At 45.3% G+C, this 15,964-nt stretch overlaps 3 protein-coding genes across 4 annotated transcripts in view; all 3 read left to right on the top strand.

The window, feature by feature from the left end:
* The window catches only part of LOC121646965 (carbohydrate sulfotransferase 8-like), a 30,087-nt gene extending 24,284 nt beyond the window's left edge, over positions 1 to 5,803 (top strand). For both annotated transcript variants that reach the window (XM_041996118.1, XM_041996119.1), the window contains 2 exons: positions 2,455 to 2,495; positions 3,401 to 5,803. In XM_041996118.1, the coding sequence (XP_041852052.1) occupies positions 2,455 to 2,495; positions 3,401 to 4,336 (977 nt within the window). In that variant the 3' untranslated portion in view covers positions 4,337 to 5,803. The remainder of the gene's footprint in view (positions 1 to 2,454; positions 2,496 to 3,400) is intronic.
* LOC121647505 (NACHT, LRR and PYD domains-containing protein 12-like) overlaps positions 1 to 15,964 on the top strand; it is a gene marked incomplete at its 3' end in the record, with an annotated part of 791,953 nt that overhangs the window by 132,501 nt on the left and 643,488 nt on the right. The gene's annotated exons all lie outside the window — the stretch shown is intronic.
* Positions 7,757 to 15,384, top strand: LOC121646974 (BTB/POZ domain-containing protein kctd15-like). The gene is made up of 5 exons (XM_041996134.1): positions 7,757 to 9,165; positions 10,793 to 10,968; positions 11,863 to 12,007; positions 14,047 to 14,349; positions 15,025 to 15,384. Exons 1-5 carry the CDS (start codon positions 9,139 to 9,141, stop codon positions 15,184 to 15,186), a joined length of 813 nt encoding a protein of 270 aa, XP_041852068.1. The 5' UTR covers positions 7,757 to 9,138; the 3' UTR covers positions 15,187 to 15,384.

Genomic DNA, 15,964 nt, shown 5'->3' with positions numbered 1-15,964 from the left:
GTCCAGCATCCAGGAGTTACCATGACAACACCTCTGCCCACATTTTGCGCCTGTGTGTGTGTGTTTTGTGTGTGTGTGTGTGCGTGCGCACGTGTGTGTGTGTGTTCATCATGCACTTCAGGTTGGACACATGGATCTTTGTGTGTCAGACTCAGAGATGCATTCTGGGTAATGATCAGCAGGACACCAGCTGTCGGTGTCAGGAAGCTGCTGAGAAACCATCTGCAGCTCGGTGGATGTCAGCGTGAACCTGTCACGTCATGGGGACACAAATCTATCTTCAGGTGGGGACAGGATGTCCTCGTAGGACTGAGGAAGATGGCGAGTCCCTGTCGGCATCAGAAAGCCATAGGACATTTAGCATCCATTGTGGACGTTTCTGTTTTATGACCCTGTTGTAGTTTTGGAGGACCTGTTGTCACATCCTCAGGTCCAGGTCAATATCCAGATTTGATCTAGGTCCAGATCTGGTCCAGGTTCAGGCCAGTCCTGTTTCCTATCATGATCCATCAGCTGTTACAGATCTGCAGTCCGTAGGACCTACAGATTTTTTTTCTCTTCTCTCTTTATGATGAACCTGCCAGCGAGGAGGTTCACTTCATGGAGTCAGTTACCACGGTAACAGATTTAGAGTCTTACCAACTAACTTATCTCACTTTCTGGAACAGAAACCCTGAGTTTCCCCCAACTAAGGATTAACATACTCCAGGAGTTCCAAGATAACCTGCTTTCTGGAACGGACCCCTGAAACATGAAACACCCCCATGTTCAAACTTCTCTTCATCCAGGAACAAAACAGTCTTTATTTTCATTAGGGATGGGCCGATATGAAAATTTGTCTGATACGATAGCCGATACTAATATTGTTGTTATGGCCGATAACCGATATTTACCAATGTCAATATATATATTTTGTTTCAAAAGGTTTAAGATTATCAAATTCTTAAAAATGAAGCAAACATTAGGGGCGTTAGCTTCCCACCATTGTTTGTGAGGTTCTGGATGGTAGTTTTTCGGATGACAAATCAAATTTGTGGTGTTGAATGATACGATGCGACATCCTCCTTGTATTACTTTGACTTTGCAGATATTGCATATTGCTTTTTGAGTATCTTCTTTTGACACAGTGAAAAATTACCACACAGCTGAAATTGCTTCTAGCTTCAGTTACATCCCACAATATAGTGCTGCATCGCTGTCACATGTCCAAACATGGCTGCATGGCCAAACCCCCGTCCTCCCGACACACGTACACAAACAGCAATCGGACAAAAATAAGTATCGGGCCAATATGTTAAAAATTTACTAACATCAGTTTATCATGCATCCCTAATTGTCATTGTTATTATTATTTTATTATTATTATTATTATGATTATTAATAATAATCATAATAATAATAATGTTATTATCATTATTATCATTGTTGTTGTTATTAATTCCTAAAAAACTTTAACCACTTAATTAAATGTGATTATTTTCTTTATATTAGTTGTATTTATTCATTTATTCAGTATTTATCCATCCATCCATCATCTATACCCTATATTCTCAAACTGTGGTACGTGTACCACCAGTGGTACGCGAGAGCCCTCTTGGTGGTACTTAGAGGAAAGTCATAAATATTCTTTAATAAAATTATTAAACATTAAGGGTCACGGGTAAGCTGAGAACCCAGGCATACACGGGGAGAACATGCAGACTCCACACAGAAAGGCCACAAAGTTCGAACCTCCCTCTCCAGCTGAGATTCAAACCAGCGACCTACTTGCTGTGAGGCTGTGGTGCTAACCACCACACCACCGTGCAGCCCAGTTCCTTTATGAACTGTCCATAGCTAATAGCTATGTATGTTATAGCTTAATATGTTTGCTACTGTATGTTCAGGTTTTTTATGATGGTGGTACTTGGTGAGCTCGATATTTTCTCATGTGGTACATACTGTAAAAAGTTTGAGAACCACTGAGCTATACTACTTAGTCCAGTTCAGGTTCGTAGGAGGCTGGAGCCTACACCAGCAAGTCACAGACGAGAAGCAGGTACACCTGGACAGGTCACCAGTCCATCGCAGGACCAACACAGAGAGACAAACAACCACTCAAACTCATTCCTAGGGAGGATTTTTAGTGACCACATCATGTCTTTGGACGGTGGGAGGAAGCCAGAGTACCTGGAGAGAACCCACGCATACAAACTTCACACAGAAAGGCCACTCTCCATGGCTGGGAGGAGGTTTTATAGTTGTAAATGAATTTAGGGGTTAAGGGGTTGGTGTTAATATTGCTGTTGTTTTTATTATCGTTGTTGTTTTGGAGTTTATTCTGTCAGTTTTTATGTTTCCATGATTATCTTCTTATAATCTTCGAATCTTCTCCATGTCCCGCTTATTTACCTGTTTGTTTGTGTTGTGTCAGTGGTTGGATCTTCTCCTCACTGTGATGTTTTGGTGTTTCAGGTGTCCAGATGATGGAGGCCCTCCGGTGTCCAGTGGAGAAGGTGAGATTTGCTGCATGAGATGGAACAGTGACACCTGCTGGACGCTGACTGCATGACATCATACACAGAGAACAGGCAGATCGCCACATCAATAATAATGATCATAAAGCTTTATTTCTAAACAATTTTCCAGCGTGTCTAACGGCAGCAGGGATTAAAACAACTGGAAACAACAGCAACATGAAACATAATGAGATTCTCGGGCAGAATTCACTTCAGGAAATGAAATCATAAAGTTTGAAGACTGATAAAGGGAATATTAATAATAATATCCATAATCACAATAATAATCATAAGATATTATCTATAAATCATCCCTCCCAACAACGTTCCAGAGCCCAACCCAGAAAAGATGGAAGGACCAGATTAACTGTAATCTAGACAAACCCATATGTTCGCCATCACAGCAGTAGCCAGTGCTGATTACCTCATATCTGCTACCACCAACATGGACAGCAGCATGGACATCTGGACTGAGGACGTTGGTGTCCACAGTTACTGATAAGGACATCTTATCTGGAGTTACTCTGTTTTTAATACCAGTCAGACATCATCATTGTAAACTACTGAAGTTAATAACTGATAATCCACACTGGAATATCTGAAAGCTTTGATTTTGTGTTCAGTGTTTTCTCTTATTTTATTTTTGTTTAAAATGAAAATACAAATAATAATAATAATAATAAATAATTTGTTTGCATGGAAAGTTTGGTCTGTTTACGGAGGTGTGAATCCACAAGCGGACTCGTGCAGATCAAAGATGTAAATCCTGCTCCACATAAAAAACATTGGTCTCGGTTCGCTTCAAGCACAGGAAGTTGACTGTAAAGCAAAGCATTGTCAAAAAGGAAGTAGCCTTCTGTTTCTGAACTGTACAGCTAAGTCTGTGTGTGTGTGTGTTGCAGGACATCTCTCTGCTAGCCTCACTATCCCCTGACCTGTTGCCTGGCAACAAACCGCCAGTAACCACTCGTCACAGGAAGCTGCTGAAGAGTGTCCCCCCAGGAGGAGTGGAGGCTCTGCAGGAGTCTCGACGGCGCCTGCTCGCTGACATCTGCACCAGGTACCAGCCAGGTGCAGCAGAGCAGCCGGTGTCGCGGCGGCAGGTGTCCCGGGTCTACGTGGAGGACCGGTCCAGACTGCTGTACTGCGAGGTCCCCAAAGCCGGCTGCTCCAACTGGAAGCGGATCCTGATGGTTCTGGGTGGCAGTGCACGGTCCACGAGCGATATCCCACACGATGCGGCACATTACGGCAACTGCCTGCGGCGGCTGGAGAGCTTCAGCCCAGCCGGCATCGCGCATCGCTTGCAGTCCTACACCAAGGTTCTGTTCGTCCGGGAGCCCTTCGAGCGACTGGTGTCAGCGTTCCGAGACAAGTTCGAGAGTCCAAACTCATACTATCACCCCGTGTTTGGACGGGCCATCATCTCCAGGTACCGAGCCAACGCCACACGCACCGCGCTGCGCACTGGCACCGGCGTCACCTTCAGGGAGTTTGTCCGGTACCTGCTGGACGTGCGGCGGCCGGTCGGGTTGGACATCCACTGGGAGCCCGTCACTCAGCTGTGTAGCCCCTGCCGACTGCGCTACGACTTCATCGGGAAGTTCGAGAGCCTGAAGGAGGACGCCAGCTTCCTGCTGCGCCACATCGGGGCACCAGACAACCTCACCTTTCCAGACTTGAAGGACCGGAACCCGCTGGCAGAGAGGACCTCCTCCTCTATCACCTGGAGCTATTTCTCCCAGCTGAACCCCACAGAGAGACAAAAGGTCTTTGACTTCTTCTACATGGACTACCTGATGTTCAACTACCCCAAACCCTTCTCAGACCTTCTCTGAACCAGGACCAGACCAAATCGGACTAAGCTGAGGATCTTCTAGTAGAGAGTGTGGCCAGCAGGCGGCCATCTTTAGATCTCAGGGGTTTTTAACAGGAAGAATCAGCGGATCACAAGAACTCAGAGGATCATCTGGCTCTGTTAGGTACAAACTGGACCAAACCAGAATCAGGTTCCAATGTCTGAGGGAGTCTTAGACCTGATCATCTGACCATGTGATCATATGACCCTGGAAGCCCAACCACTGCCGTCCCACCTGATTTTTGACAATAAATTCTTTTAAAATCTTTCTGTTTTATTCTTGTTATCAGATCTGATTCAGCATGGTTCTGGTTCTGGTGACTTCTGGGTGTTCCTGCAGTACCTGAGTGCCTCGTGACCTCCTCTTCTAAGTATCTGCCAAGAAATACTGTACTTGTTTGTCCATCATTGATCCGGATGGAACCACAGCAGGTGGAAGGTTCCTCTGATGTTGCATTTACTTGCAGCTGGGAATTCTGAGGCTCTGGCCAGAAACAACCCAGTTTTCCCTCGTTTCCAGGGGAACGAGTTCCGAGACTGACAGACTGTGGTGGTACTAACCAGGAGGTCAGCGCAGATCCTCCATCTAATAAAACTAATCACGGGACCAGTATTAACATCGCAGAGTTCTCTAAGAATGCAAAGATGGAAAACGATGTCTGCTAAGGAACAGGTAAAGTTTGATGAGATGGCCAAGAATGACAAGGTCCGATTCGACCAAGAGTGGAAGTCTGACTTCCCACCTAAAGGTGCCAAGAAGGACCTCAACACCCCCAAAAGGCAACAATCTGCGTTCTTCATCTTCTCAGACCACCGCCCCCGCATCAAGGAGGAGAACCCTGGCATCACTATCAGTGACATCAGGACCTGATGACAAGAAGCTTGGCGAGCTGTGGGCCAAGCAGAGCTCCAAAGAAACTATTAAAAGATTCGAGCCACCAGCTGATCATCATTCGGTGAGATGAAGACCAGCCAACGTCTTCTTCACCTGTTTATAGAAACTATTGACTCCACCCACGTCTCTCTGGAGAGCTCAGCTGATCAATGGCTGTGATATTCCCATTCCTCTCCGAGCTCCAGCTGAAACATTCCAGTGGACAAAAACCCCAACAGAACCTGAACATGTGGCGGAGCAGGTCAGATCGTGATGGATCCAGAGGTCCAAGAGGACCTCGGCGGTCTGAAGAGTCTAAATAAGTCCTCATCACTGTCTGCAAAAACACCTGCTAAACATAAGGGATTAGTTCCCTCCGCAGGACAACATCTCTAGTACCAGTAAATAAAACCGTTAAAATCCTGGAAATTGTTGGATATTTGATCGTTTTGATCAGAGCTGGAGTTTATGAAGGAATTCAAGAGATGAAGACGTCCAGAGGGACTAACTGGACTCGGAAACGGAAAAATATTCTTTTATTGTTGCTTTTTTGTAATTAATTCTAATAATTAAATCTACATTTAAAAATTTCAAGATTTCAAGATTTATTTGTCATTATACACAGTGCAGGACACAGGTACAACGAAATGATTTCCAGTACAACCCGTCCAAGAGTAGACAGCAACAACATGTAAGCACAAACAGGACCAGGCAGACTGAGGCAGCAGCCACTGTGCAGCGCGCCTATATTAGTATTAGATATAGATGGAAAAGATAACATGAGGGGAATAAGATGAGGCTAGAGGGAAAAAACGGCACCTGGGCCTAAGGGGTTAAAATTCAGAAAGTTTTTAAATATTTTGAGACGTCAGACGTTTCAATAAAAATAGTCTTTTTTTATTTGACTAAAAGTTTTTAAAATCTCCAACAGTTTATCTCATAAGCTGCAATGGTCAAAATAAATGTTTTTTTTTAAAAAAGAAAAATCTAATATTTAATTGTTTAAACCCGTTCGCACCCAGGCAATGATGGACAGACAAATCTATCTTTAATCAAGGTTTTTATTTGGTTATTTAAATAAATGTTAATAAAAATAATAATTTGCATACATGCGGAACATGTCAGAATGACTGCAGTACCAGAGGTGTCCACCGGGGGCCAGACGTCTCAGAAACCAGATTAGATATAATTCATGAGGCGTTCAGGGGTTCATTAATGAGCAGGAGAAAACACATCAGAACTCAGATGGCGGTTGGACCAGAAAACATTCCTGAAACATCTTCATAAAGGTTCATGAATCAGACCTCAGGTCAGATAAGTTCCTCAGACCTGGTTCAGCTCAGATCTGCGCTGCTGCTGCAGACTGTTGTTCTCCTGTCTGTCGCCGCGTCATGCCTGGGGGGGTGCAGCAACCCTAACACCCCCATCACCCCGTCTCTTTGTCTGCTGAGGTCTCAGACAGCCCTCAGGGTCCCTGTCAGATCCACATCCCCCCACTGACAACAACACTTCTGTTCTTTCTGGATCTGTAGGATCCACCCTGACGGAATGGGTCCTGATCCGGTCCCGGTATCACCAGTCAGGTTGGGGTCTGGACTTTGACTGGACAGAGTCACCACCTTGATTCTTCGTTCTGTTGCAGTGCTCCTCAGTGGTTTCCACTTTTCTAGTGGAATTTCTTCTCATTGTTGATGTCTTTCCTCCTTGGCAAAGTGTTTATTGAGGAACTGAAGCTGATGATCAATCAGGTCATTGATCTGCAGCACTTGGCTGAATTCCTGAGAAGCAGGAAGGATGACGGGCGTTTTTCTTGGATTCTGATTTTCTGATTCTTCCTCAGAAACAAACATCCTGCAGCAGGTTAAGCTGAATTTTAGTTTTTTAGTTTGTGACTTGTCTGGTTGGTGTAACCCAAATAGCTGCAGCTTTTCTCAGACTTGATCCTGATGCTTCATCTGATGAAGACGAGCCCCTCAGAAGGTGTTTGAGGATGAAGACACGGAGCCGGTTCAGGAAGTCCAACATCCACAGACATGACAACTCCAGACTGAAGTAAAAACCTCCACCTACAGGGAGGAGTCGGGTAACCTGGACTGGTTTGATTTGACGTATGTTTGTCTGAGCTACATGGTTTTCCAGAGAGAACCGTCACATCTAACGTTGGATTTACTAAGAAAAGAAAAACACAAACTTGTGTCCAAAAATAAAGATAAACTAAACAAAACCAGACTGATCTGGACCAATGTGAGTCCATGAGGATGATGAAGTTTCTTGATGAAGAAACGTGATGTGATCAAATCTGTGTAAATTGGAGCCGAGGCTTCACGTGATGAGTTCAAGTTCACCTCACTGAGATGAACTGATGACCTGAAATGCAGCAGCTGCCTGGACAGGTGGTTCTGAGTACAAATCCAGTATGATGGAAATAGCCCATGACTGGAAACATGAAGACGGGAAAGTTACCAGTAGCTGGAGAGCAGTCACGTGATCCCGACATTAATTAAAACCGCTTTATTTTCATCATTAATTGTCGTTCTAACAGATAAACTATGTTTTGTGTCTGGAACAAATTTATACTGAAACAGGTAAAACGGGATTTTAGACATTTTCTTATATAACTCAGTTTGATTAATGAAACAGAAACATGGAAAATAGACGTGGCATTATACTTTCTCATTTTTATCAACTTTGTCTTTATGTGAATTATTGACCAACCCAACAGAAATCTGGATTATTTTGCCCATGTTTAATCAGCTCAACTAAAGTCGGTGAATAACCTCTGACTTGTATCTGAATTTATTTTCTTTGCCTAAAGCCAACCTGTTAGATTTTACAGTGTGAAGTTATTAGTGTGTGTTGGCCTGACTGTGGTTCGGTTTTATTAGAATTCCTTATTTTCCGCTTTTGGAATTTGTCATTTCCACGGATTTATGTTTTTATTCTGTTTTATAAAGTTCAGCTTCATTCTTCTGCAGATCCTGTTTCTTTCTGGCAGCCACAGTTAAAACCTGCAGGAATCCATCACAGGTGAAGATGGTCACTTTTAACCCGCGTGCACCAGTGTGTCATCAGGCACAAGCTTCCAGTGAGCTCAGCTTCACTGTAGATTTTAGAAACAGGAAAATTAATCTTTTCTGACGCACCAGATCTTCTAAATACATTTTTTAAAAAGCGGGAGTGTTATTATTATTATTATTATTAAATTAAAGGCTTCTCGTGTCAGATAGATGTCACATCCAGGGACGCGCCTGTAGAGCCGCGCGCTCCGTCGCACAAAATGGATCCTGGAGACCCGCAGACTTACGCTGCGGTTCGGCCGAAGCCCGGTTCGATCCGCTAACAGCACCAACCAGGAGCCTGTTTGGATTCAGAAACGCAGAAAGAAGCGGCCTTGTGCGCTCGCAGCCTCGCGGCACACATCTCCATCTAGCAGTGCGCAATAATTGAAATGGCGCATTTGGCCTCAGGCGGCAGGAGCGGCAGGATGCGTGACGGCAGACGTCATTCGGCCCCGCAGCAGGAGTGTTTGATGAGCTGTCAGGGACTGCAGGCCCGAACCGAAGTGCGGCTCCAGGAGGATTCGTGTCTAAATAAGAGAAAAGTCTGCGTTCATAGATTAAACATCTCTCCGGCGGACCGCGCGCGAAAAGGCGGAGGATCCGCGGCTCAACAAACAAGTCGGGTGGGAGGGAGAAGAGCACACCGCCCGCGCTATTGTAACATAATCCTGGCCCCTGGGGTCTGAAGGGCCCCGGGCCACTCTCCCCTTTCAACCCTCCTCTTTATTCAGACGGAGACACGCAGACAGGCTCGTGTGGCTTTGCACACAAACACCGTCAGACCGACGCAGATCTGCGGGACCGTGAGGTGAAAAGCAGCCGGATCCGGAGCCACAGACGCCGTTCTCCATGTCCTCCGTGTCGGTGTCCTCTCAGGTGAGAACGGAGCACGTGCTGCAAGTTTACAACCTGGAACTGTTTCTTTTTGACGCAGACTCGTTGACTTCAGCGAGTCTCGACGCTAGTCACAGACTAGATTCCATTTAAATAACGCCGGTTTTCAATCAACGATCATAACTATGATAAATAGATCCGACCCAAACAACCGAAACATGATCCGTTTATAACTTGAAACGGTCTTAAAATCGGCACTAAAGAAATTTACCAAAGAAAGGCATTTTTTAATAAAATCTTAACTTTTCTTTCAACGCGCTGTTTAGCTGTCATCTTTCAGCATGGTAACATGGATCCCGGTTTAAGCGACTGAAACAGAAAATGTTCAAATTAATAAATCTCCAGAAAGAATCTTCATATCCGGAATTCACCAAAAGACTCCAAATGTATGAAATCTGATTAAAGCGACACGAAGTTTTCCCAGAGTTCGTGATTAGACGAAAGCAGGTTAAATGTTCAGATTTCTAACGGAGTCTAGAGTGAGGCGCCTGTTCGGATCTGATGAGTTTCAGATGGAGATGATAGAAACCTCCTGCAGTTTGTGCTTAACATGGCTCGTCTTCACTTTCACGGAATCAGATCACCCACGTGTGAAGTACATTCGTGCACGCGATATAGGCCGTAGGTCACATGACTATTCAGAAAAGTCAGCTTTTTGTGTGACCCTCAGCTGATTTTTTAGGTTTCACATATCATATGAAAGAAACAAACCCCTGGTCCAACAGGCCGGTAGTTTTCCGGGTTCTGGGATGTTCTGCCGTTACTGTTCCGGGTTCTGGAGACAAGTGAACCTGGACCCTGAAAATTACGGGCACACAGAAGCTGTTGTGTCCTGACATTTGAACGCACTTGTTTTACATCTGTGCTGTCAGTAAGGCGTACAGGGGGGAGTGGTGGGGGGAAGGGCGGAGCGAGTCGGTTTGGCCCCGGGCAGCACGCGGGCCTCAGGGCACAGACCGAGCTGAAGCCTCCTGTTCACCTTTCATGGTTCAGAGCACCACAGAGAGAGGGGGGAGGGCAGATTGGGGTAGCACTCCAGAGAAACCTCCCCATGACCGCACCAGTACCATGACCATACAGAAACACCCCGAAGCCAAATCTGTTTATGGTTTTATGTAAACCAACTTTATTAATTCACAAACATGATCAACAAAAAATCATATCTGGTCTCTTGACAGTAAATTAAACTAGTTCAGGCCGCTTCTAAACAGCTGGTTAATTCAGCTCAGTGCCATTAAACGGGTTAGTTCTTCAAAACATAACTGCTGTTCAAACCCCAGAGAGCCTCAGCCTATAGCTCCAGGCACGGTTTGAACCCTTAGCCCGGTTACAGGATATCTGGTATTTGCATTTCTCATCACGAGATAGAACTCTACCCTCATCTTCCAGAGTCTGAAATCTGAAAACCTTTGTGTAACATTGCTCCAGTCCTGTCAGGGTAGCAGACCTCACATGGAACTGACAGAAAGAAGCTTTTAGCGGAAAGGAAGTAGAACCTTTCGGCTGACGGGAAGTAGATGTTTTTTAGCTGATTGATGTCCTGTGACGTGTGAATAAAAGTTCTGTTCTGGATCAGTTCTTTGTTCTCACCTGTTGTTACCTGTCACAGGAGGGGCGGAGCATGTCCAGGATGTCTCTGAGCCGCTCACCTGTGTCACCTATGACCGCCCAGGGCATCCCGTCACCTGCACAGCTCACCAAGGCCAACGCCCCCGTCCACATCGATGTTGGGGGGCACATGTATACCAGCAGCCTGGCTACACTCACCAAGTTCCCCGAGTCCAGGTGAGACCCGCAGCAGACAGGTGTGAGGAACACCTGCAGCCTGAAGCACTGAGTCAGCATCTGAGCTCAGATCCATGCCTTTTTTTCTTTTTTGTCAGGAGTTTTATTCATTTCAAGAATTTGTAACACAACTACTAGATCTAACTATTTGATTTAGTTTTTCGCCTCCTCGCCTGCATTCAGTCATGATGATGGTGCATCAACCATGAAAATGAATCTAAGGAAGGACTCTAAATCACAGAGAGCTTTAGGAGTCAAAATAAAAGTTTAAAAGGTAGAAAAACATTTTATTTTATTGTTTAAACACCTGAAGACTGAACCAGAACCAGAGCCACATCTCCTCCTCAGCCATGTTTTACAGCTCTGTTCACAGCAGCTGGTTTCTCTCTTAATCGGATGTGAGAGCGGTGTAAGATGGAAATAATTTTTTCTCCTTTTCTTTATGTTGCTGCCTGTAATTTGATTTATTTTACAAAAACAGTGCAAAGTGGTGAAGTGGAATGAAATTAGAATGTATTTTTATGAATGGGAGTATCCCGAAACATCTGGAAGATGGACCAAGGACCAGAGACGGAAACTAAAGGAAAATTCTTCCTGGAACAAAGTCAACATCTCCCATCCTCCACAGTGGAGCATGGTGGTGGCAGCATCATGCTGTGGCTTCTTAAAAACTGGTCAGAAGTAAGGGAATGATGGATGGAGCTGAATCCAGTAAACTTCTTTCAGAGACTTTAGACTGGGATGGAAATTCGTCTCCCAGCTGCTGAAGGAAAATCCACAAACTGAACCTTTTTTTGTCAGTTCAGTTTTCAGAGTTTTTGGTTTTAACTGAAAGTTGCTTCTAAATAAAAAGTGCATGTTAAATTGTGTGTGTGTGTGTGTGTGTGTGTGCAGGATTGGCCGTCTCTTTAATGGCTTTGAGCCCATTGTCTTGGACAGTCTGAAGCAACATTACTTCATCGACAGAGACGGAGACATCTTCCGCTACATCCTCAGCTTCCTGCGCACCTGCAAGCTGCTGCTGCCCGAAGACTTCCAGGTAAACCTGCTCACCTGATCAGAAATCAGTCGTCGTTCCATAGAACACAACCTGAAGACAGATTCCCATTTACTGCAGCTTCATCTTCTTCATGATGATGAAGAGGCAGTAGTTTAAAGGGCCCTTCCACAGTTTATCATGTTTACATTCAAAGACTGAAACAGAAAACTGAACATCCTCAACCCGAAGAGAACCCCAGTTCACTGCTCGTCTGCGGGCCTCATGAAACCGGCCCCACCCACTTCCAGTTGGTTCTAACTGGTTCCAACCGGTCCCACCCAGTCCCATTTGATTCTAACTGGTTCTAACCGGTCCCACCCAGTCCCAGTTGGTTCTAACTGGTTCTAACCAGTCCCACCCAGTCCCAGTTGGTTCTAACTGGTTCTAACCGGTCCCACCCAGTCCCAGTTGGTTCTAACTGGTTCTAACCAGTCCCACCCAGTCCCACTTGGTTCCAACTGGTTCCACTGTGTTCCAATTGGTTATAACTGATTCCAACTAGTCCCAGTTAGAACTAGTTCCAACCAGTTTGACTCGGTCAATGCTGGTCCCAACTGGCATTACCTGGTTCCAACTGATTCCCATTGGTCCCAACCGGTCCCAACCAGTTCCACCCGGCCCCAACTGACCCCAACTAGTCCCACTTGATCTCCTGCTGGTCCCATCTGGTTTCAACTTGGTCTCAACTGGTCCAAACAGTGTTTTCCTTTAGTTTGTCATTCTGTCCCACCCAGTTTTAACCTGACACACCTGGTCCCACCCAGCCGCTATTTTAATAATTTTAATTGGTTCAAATCGGTCCCACCTGGTCTAATGTGAACAGGCAGAAATCCGATCTACAGCTTGTCTGAGATCCTCATGAACCTGGTCCCACCCAGTCCCTACTGATTCCAGTTGGTTGGTGCCAACCAGTCCGACCTGGTTCTAACCAGTCCCACCTGGTTTTAACTGGTCCCGTGCAGCCCAATGACAGCAGTGAGAAAATCCAGTTTTAAAAAAATGTTGAAATCTGATGAGACGTTCTGAGAAGATCTGAGTCCAGGTCCGCTATGTAATATGTCAATGTGCACTTTCAGCTGGTTCCTGTGATCTCATTGATCCTGATCGATCGATCGAAAAAAAAAAAGATCTGAGACTGATGTTTACTGAGAGGATGACACCAGTTTGGGCTGTTTTTTTTTTCTTCTGATCAGGTTATTGATCATCCAGGAAATGACTGATAATGATTTTGACCAGCTTGAGTTAAATTACACCAGAGGAAATAAAAACACTGATTTATTAAACCAGAACACATCATCCAGTGAAATGATCCATCAGATTCTGCGTTGTGGGTCTGACATGATCCTGGATGATCTGTACCTGGACGACATGATTCAGATCTGTGGGGCCCCTGGGGGCCTGAAACACATCTGGTAAAGAATCACACCTGAAACGAGTCAGTCAGGTGAATCAAGACACTCAGTGTCAGATGGAAACAGCTCAGATGGAAACAACCTGCAGGTCAAACAGAGAGTTACCATCTTTAATCAGCTCAGTGCCGCCAGCTGCAGCAGAGTGTGTGTTTTACTAAATTAATACAAGTGTGTGTGTGCTGCATATTGCTTCTCTCTCATCTATCAGCCTGTAGTTAGTGAGCGTTATTCTGCTCAGGATGAGTCAAACAGCCTGAAGACACAAAGCTCTTTATAAAACACATCAGAGAGGAGGAGGGAGGAAGAAGGGAGGAGGAGGAGCTTTGATACTGAGTGAAGCCTCAGGCCAACAACAGTGGAAAAAAACACAATCTGTTACAGAAGAAGAAGAATGGGGTGATGCAGTAGCAGCAGCAGAAGAAGAACAGGGATGTACCAAAGGAAGAAAATGGCAATACAGGAAAAGAAGAACAGACTGATACAACAGAAGAAGAAGAGGGCGATGACATGGAGTCCCTCAGGGTTCTGGGTTTACAGGTTTAAATTTTTCTGCTGTGAGGAATTTTGTGACATTGTTTTGTTTTTTTTCCCCCCTCTGTCACATGTTGCCGTTCTGGCCCCCATCAGGACTTTTCCCAGCTGTACGAGGAGGCCCGGTACTACCAGCTGACCCCGATGGTCCGGGAGCTGGAGCGCTGGCAGGCGGAGCGGGAGGCCCAGCGGGCGGTGCCCTGTGAGTGCCTGGTGGTGCGTGTTACGCCTGATCTGGGCGAGAGGATCGCGCTGAGCGGGGAGAAAGTTCTGATCGAGGAGGTCTTCCCCGAGACTGGAGACGTCATGTGTAACTCTGTGAACGCAGGTTGGAACCAGGACCCGACCCACGTGATTCGTTTCCCACTCAACGGTTACTGCAGACTGAACTCCGTACAGGTGAATTCACGGTTGCATCCCAAGTCCTGCTGATTCCGGTTCTGTAAGCTATTTCAGATAGATCTATAGCTGTTACATCAGTCACATGTGGAGTCTCTCAGGGTTCTGTTCTGGGATCCCTTCTGTTCCTGTTCATCCTGCTTTTGCTGCAATATTTAAAGTCTACTGACTGAAGGTTTTGGTCCAAAGAGACCTTCAGATTTGGGCTTCAGGTGTTTCTCTCATCTGCAGTAAAAACTCCATCTGTGTATAAATCAGAAGTTTCTGCTAATCACAGTTCAGTTATTATTTCAGACTTCTCATTGGTCGGATGAGGACCTGGATCAGGTTCAAGACCTGCGTTGAAGTTGGCCAATGTAGGTCAGGTTTAGGTTGAGAGACCTGGGTCAGGTTGAGGGTTTGGGTTTAGTACCTGGGTCAGTTTTGGGAACCTAGGTCCACACGAGGACCGTGATCAGGTTTAGGACCTGGTTTGGGTTAAGGATCTGGATCAGTTTTAGGACCAGGTCAGGGTTTAGGTCCTGGTCAGTGTGATAAAACAGTTAAGTTAAACGTGTTTGAAGCTTTTTTAGATCATTTTCTTTTTGTTGTTGTTTGTTCTTTTGATCCAGATTTACTGAATCCAGAACCAGCATGTTTTGGACTTCTCACCTGGCTCTCCATTTGCCCTTGCAGGTCCTGGAGCGTCTCTTCCAGAAGGGTTTCAGTGTGAAGGCGTCCTGCGGTGGCGGCGTGGACTCGTCTCAGTTCAGCGAGTACGTCCTGTGTCGTGACCTGCGACTTAGCCAGTCCGTCAATAGCACCCCGATCCGGATCAAACAAGAACCTCTGGACTAACAGCTAAGAGCGGTTCTGGAGGTCCGGCAGAGCCAGCTCATGTGTTAAAAACAGACTGTTGTTAGACTTGAACGTGCTCCAGATGAACTGATGACTTTTATACAGAACTTTTTATAAACATTTTGTCTGTGTTGCTTATTAGTTTGTACAGTGTTGATTAAAAATTCTGACGGTTCTGGACACCAGAACATAAACGAAGCTGCATCTTCATCATTTTATTCCATTTTTCTGCAAACGTACAAACAATTGTAAAACCTGAAAAAGCTTCGGCCTTGATCCAGAATGTAGGAAATATAAATAGTCACATAAATCAAGTCCTTCCAGCAGATGGACCGGAGCCGGTTTCTGAGTCCGGAGCCGGGTTCTGAGTCCAGGTCCGGCTCGGTGTCAGTTAATGAGTTGGGCTAAATGTTATACAAACCAAAACAAAAAAAAAGAACAAACATTTAAAGCGTTAAAAACCTTCAAATCTGAAGTCCGACTGCATTTTATCGACCAATCAGAGCTGTAGTTCAGTCACATGGCCGCCACAATGAAGGTGAGGATGAGGAGGCTGTGGGAATGTAGAACCTTTGTAGCCTGAGTGATTTCTGTGTCGGAGAACCAGCTCCCTGTCAGTGTTTGTGTTAAGAGGAAAGTCCCACAGGTCACATGACGTCTGCTGAGTCACATGATCAGAATGATGTCATTGAGGAGTTTCAGGAACTTTGATCAACATTAAACTTTAAAAATGATCAGATTATATTTACCAATTATTAATCGTTGGGTTTATAAAATA

Source organism: Melanotaenia boesemani, chromosome 10 (assembly GCF_017639745.1).
Source record: "Melanotaenia boesemani isolate fMelBoe1 chromosome 10, fMelBoe1.pri, whole genome shotgun sequence".
Taxonomy (NCBI): Eukaryota; Metazoa; Chordata; class Actinopteri; order Atheriniformes; family Melanotaeniidae; genus Melanotaenia; species Melanotaenia boesemani.
Note: the sequence above shows the minus strand (reverse complement) of the source record. Positions and strands in the feature narration are given on the sequence as shown.

Bases quoted from the DNA above. Each gene is read 5' to 3' on its own strand.
- LOC121646974 (XM_041996134.1), top strand. From the start codon at position 9,139: ATGTCCTCCGTGTCGGTGTCCTCTCAG. The intron at 10,969-11,862 runs GTGAGACCCGCA...GTGTGTGTGCAG, and splicing joins ACCAAGTTCCCCGAGTCCAG to GATTGGCCGTCTCTTTAATG. The intron at 12,008-14,046 runs GTAAACCTGCTC...GGCCCCCATCAG, and splicing joins TGCTGCCCGAAGACTTCCAG to GACTTTTCCCAGCTGTACGA.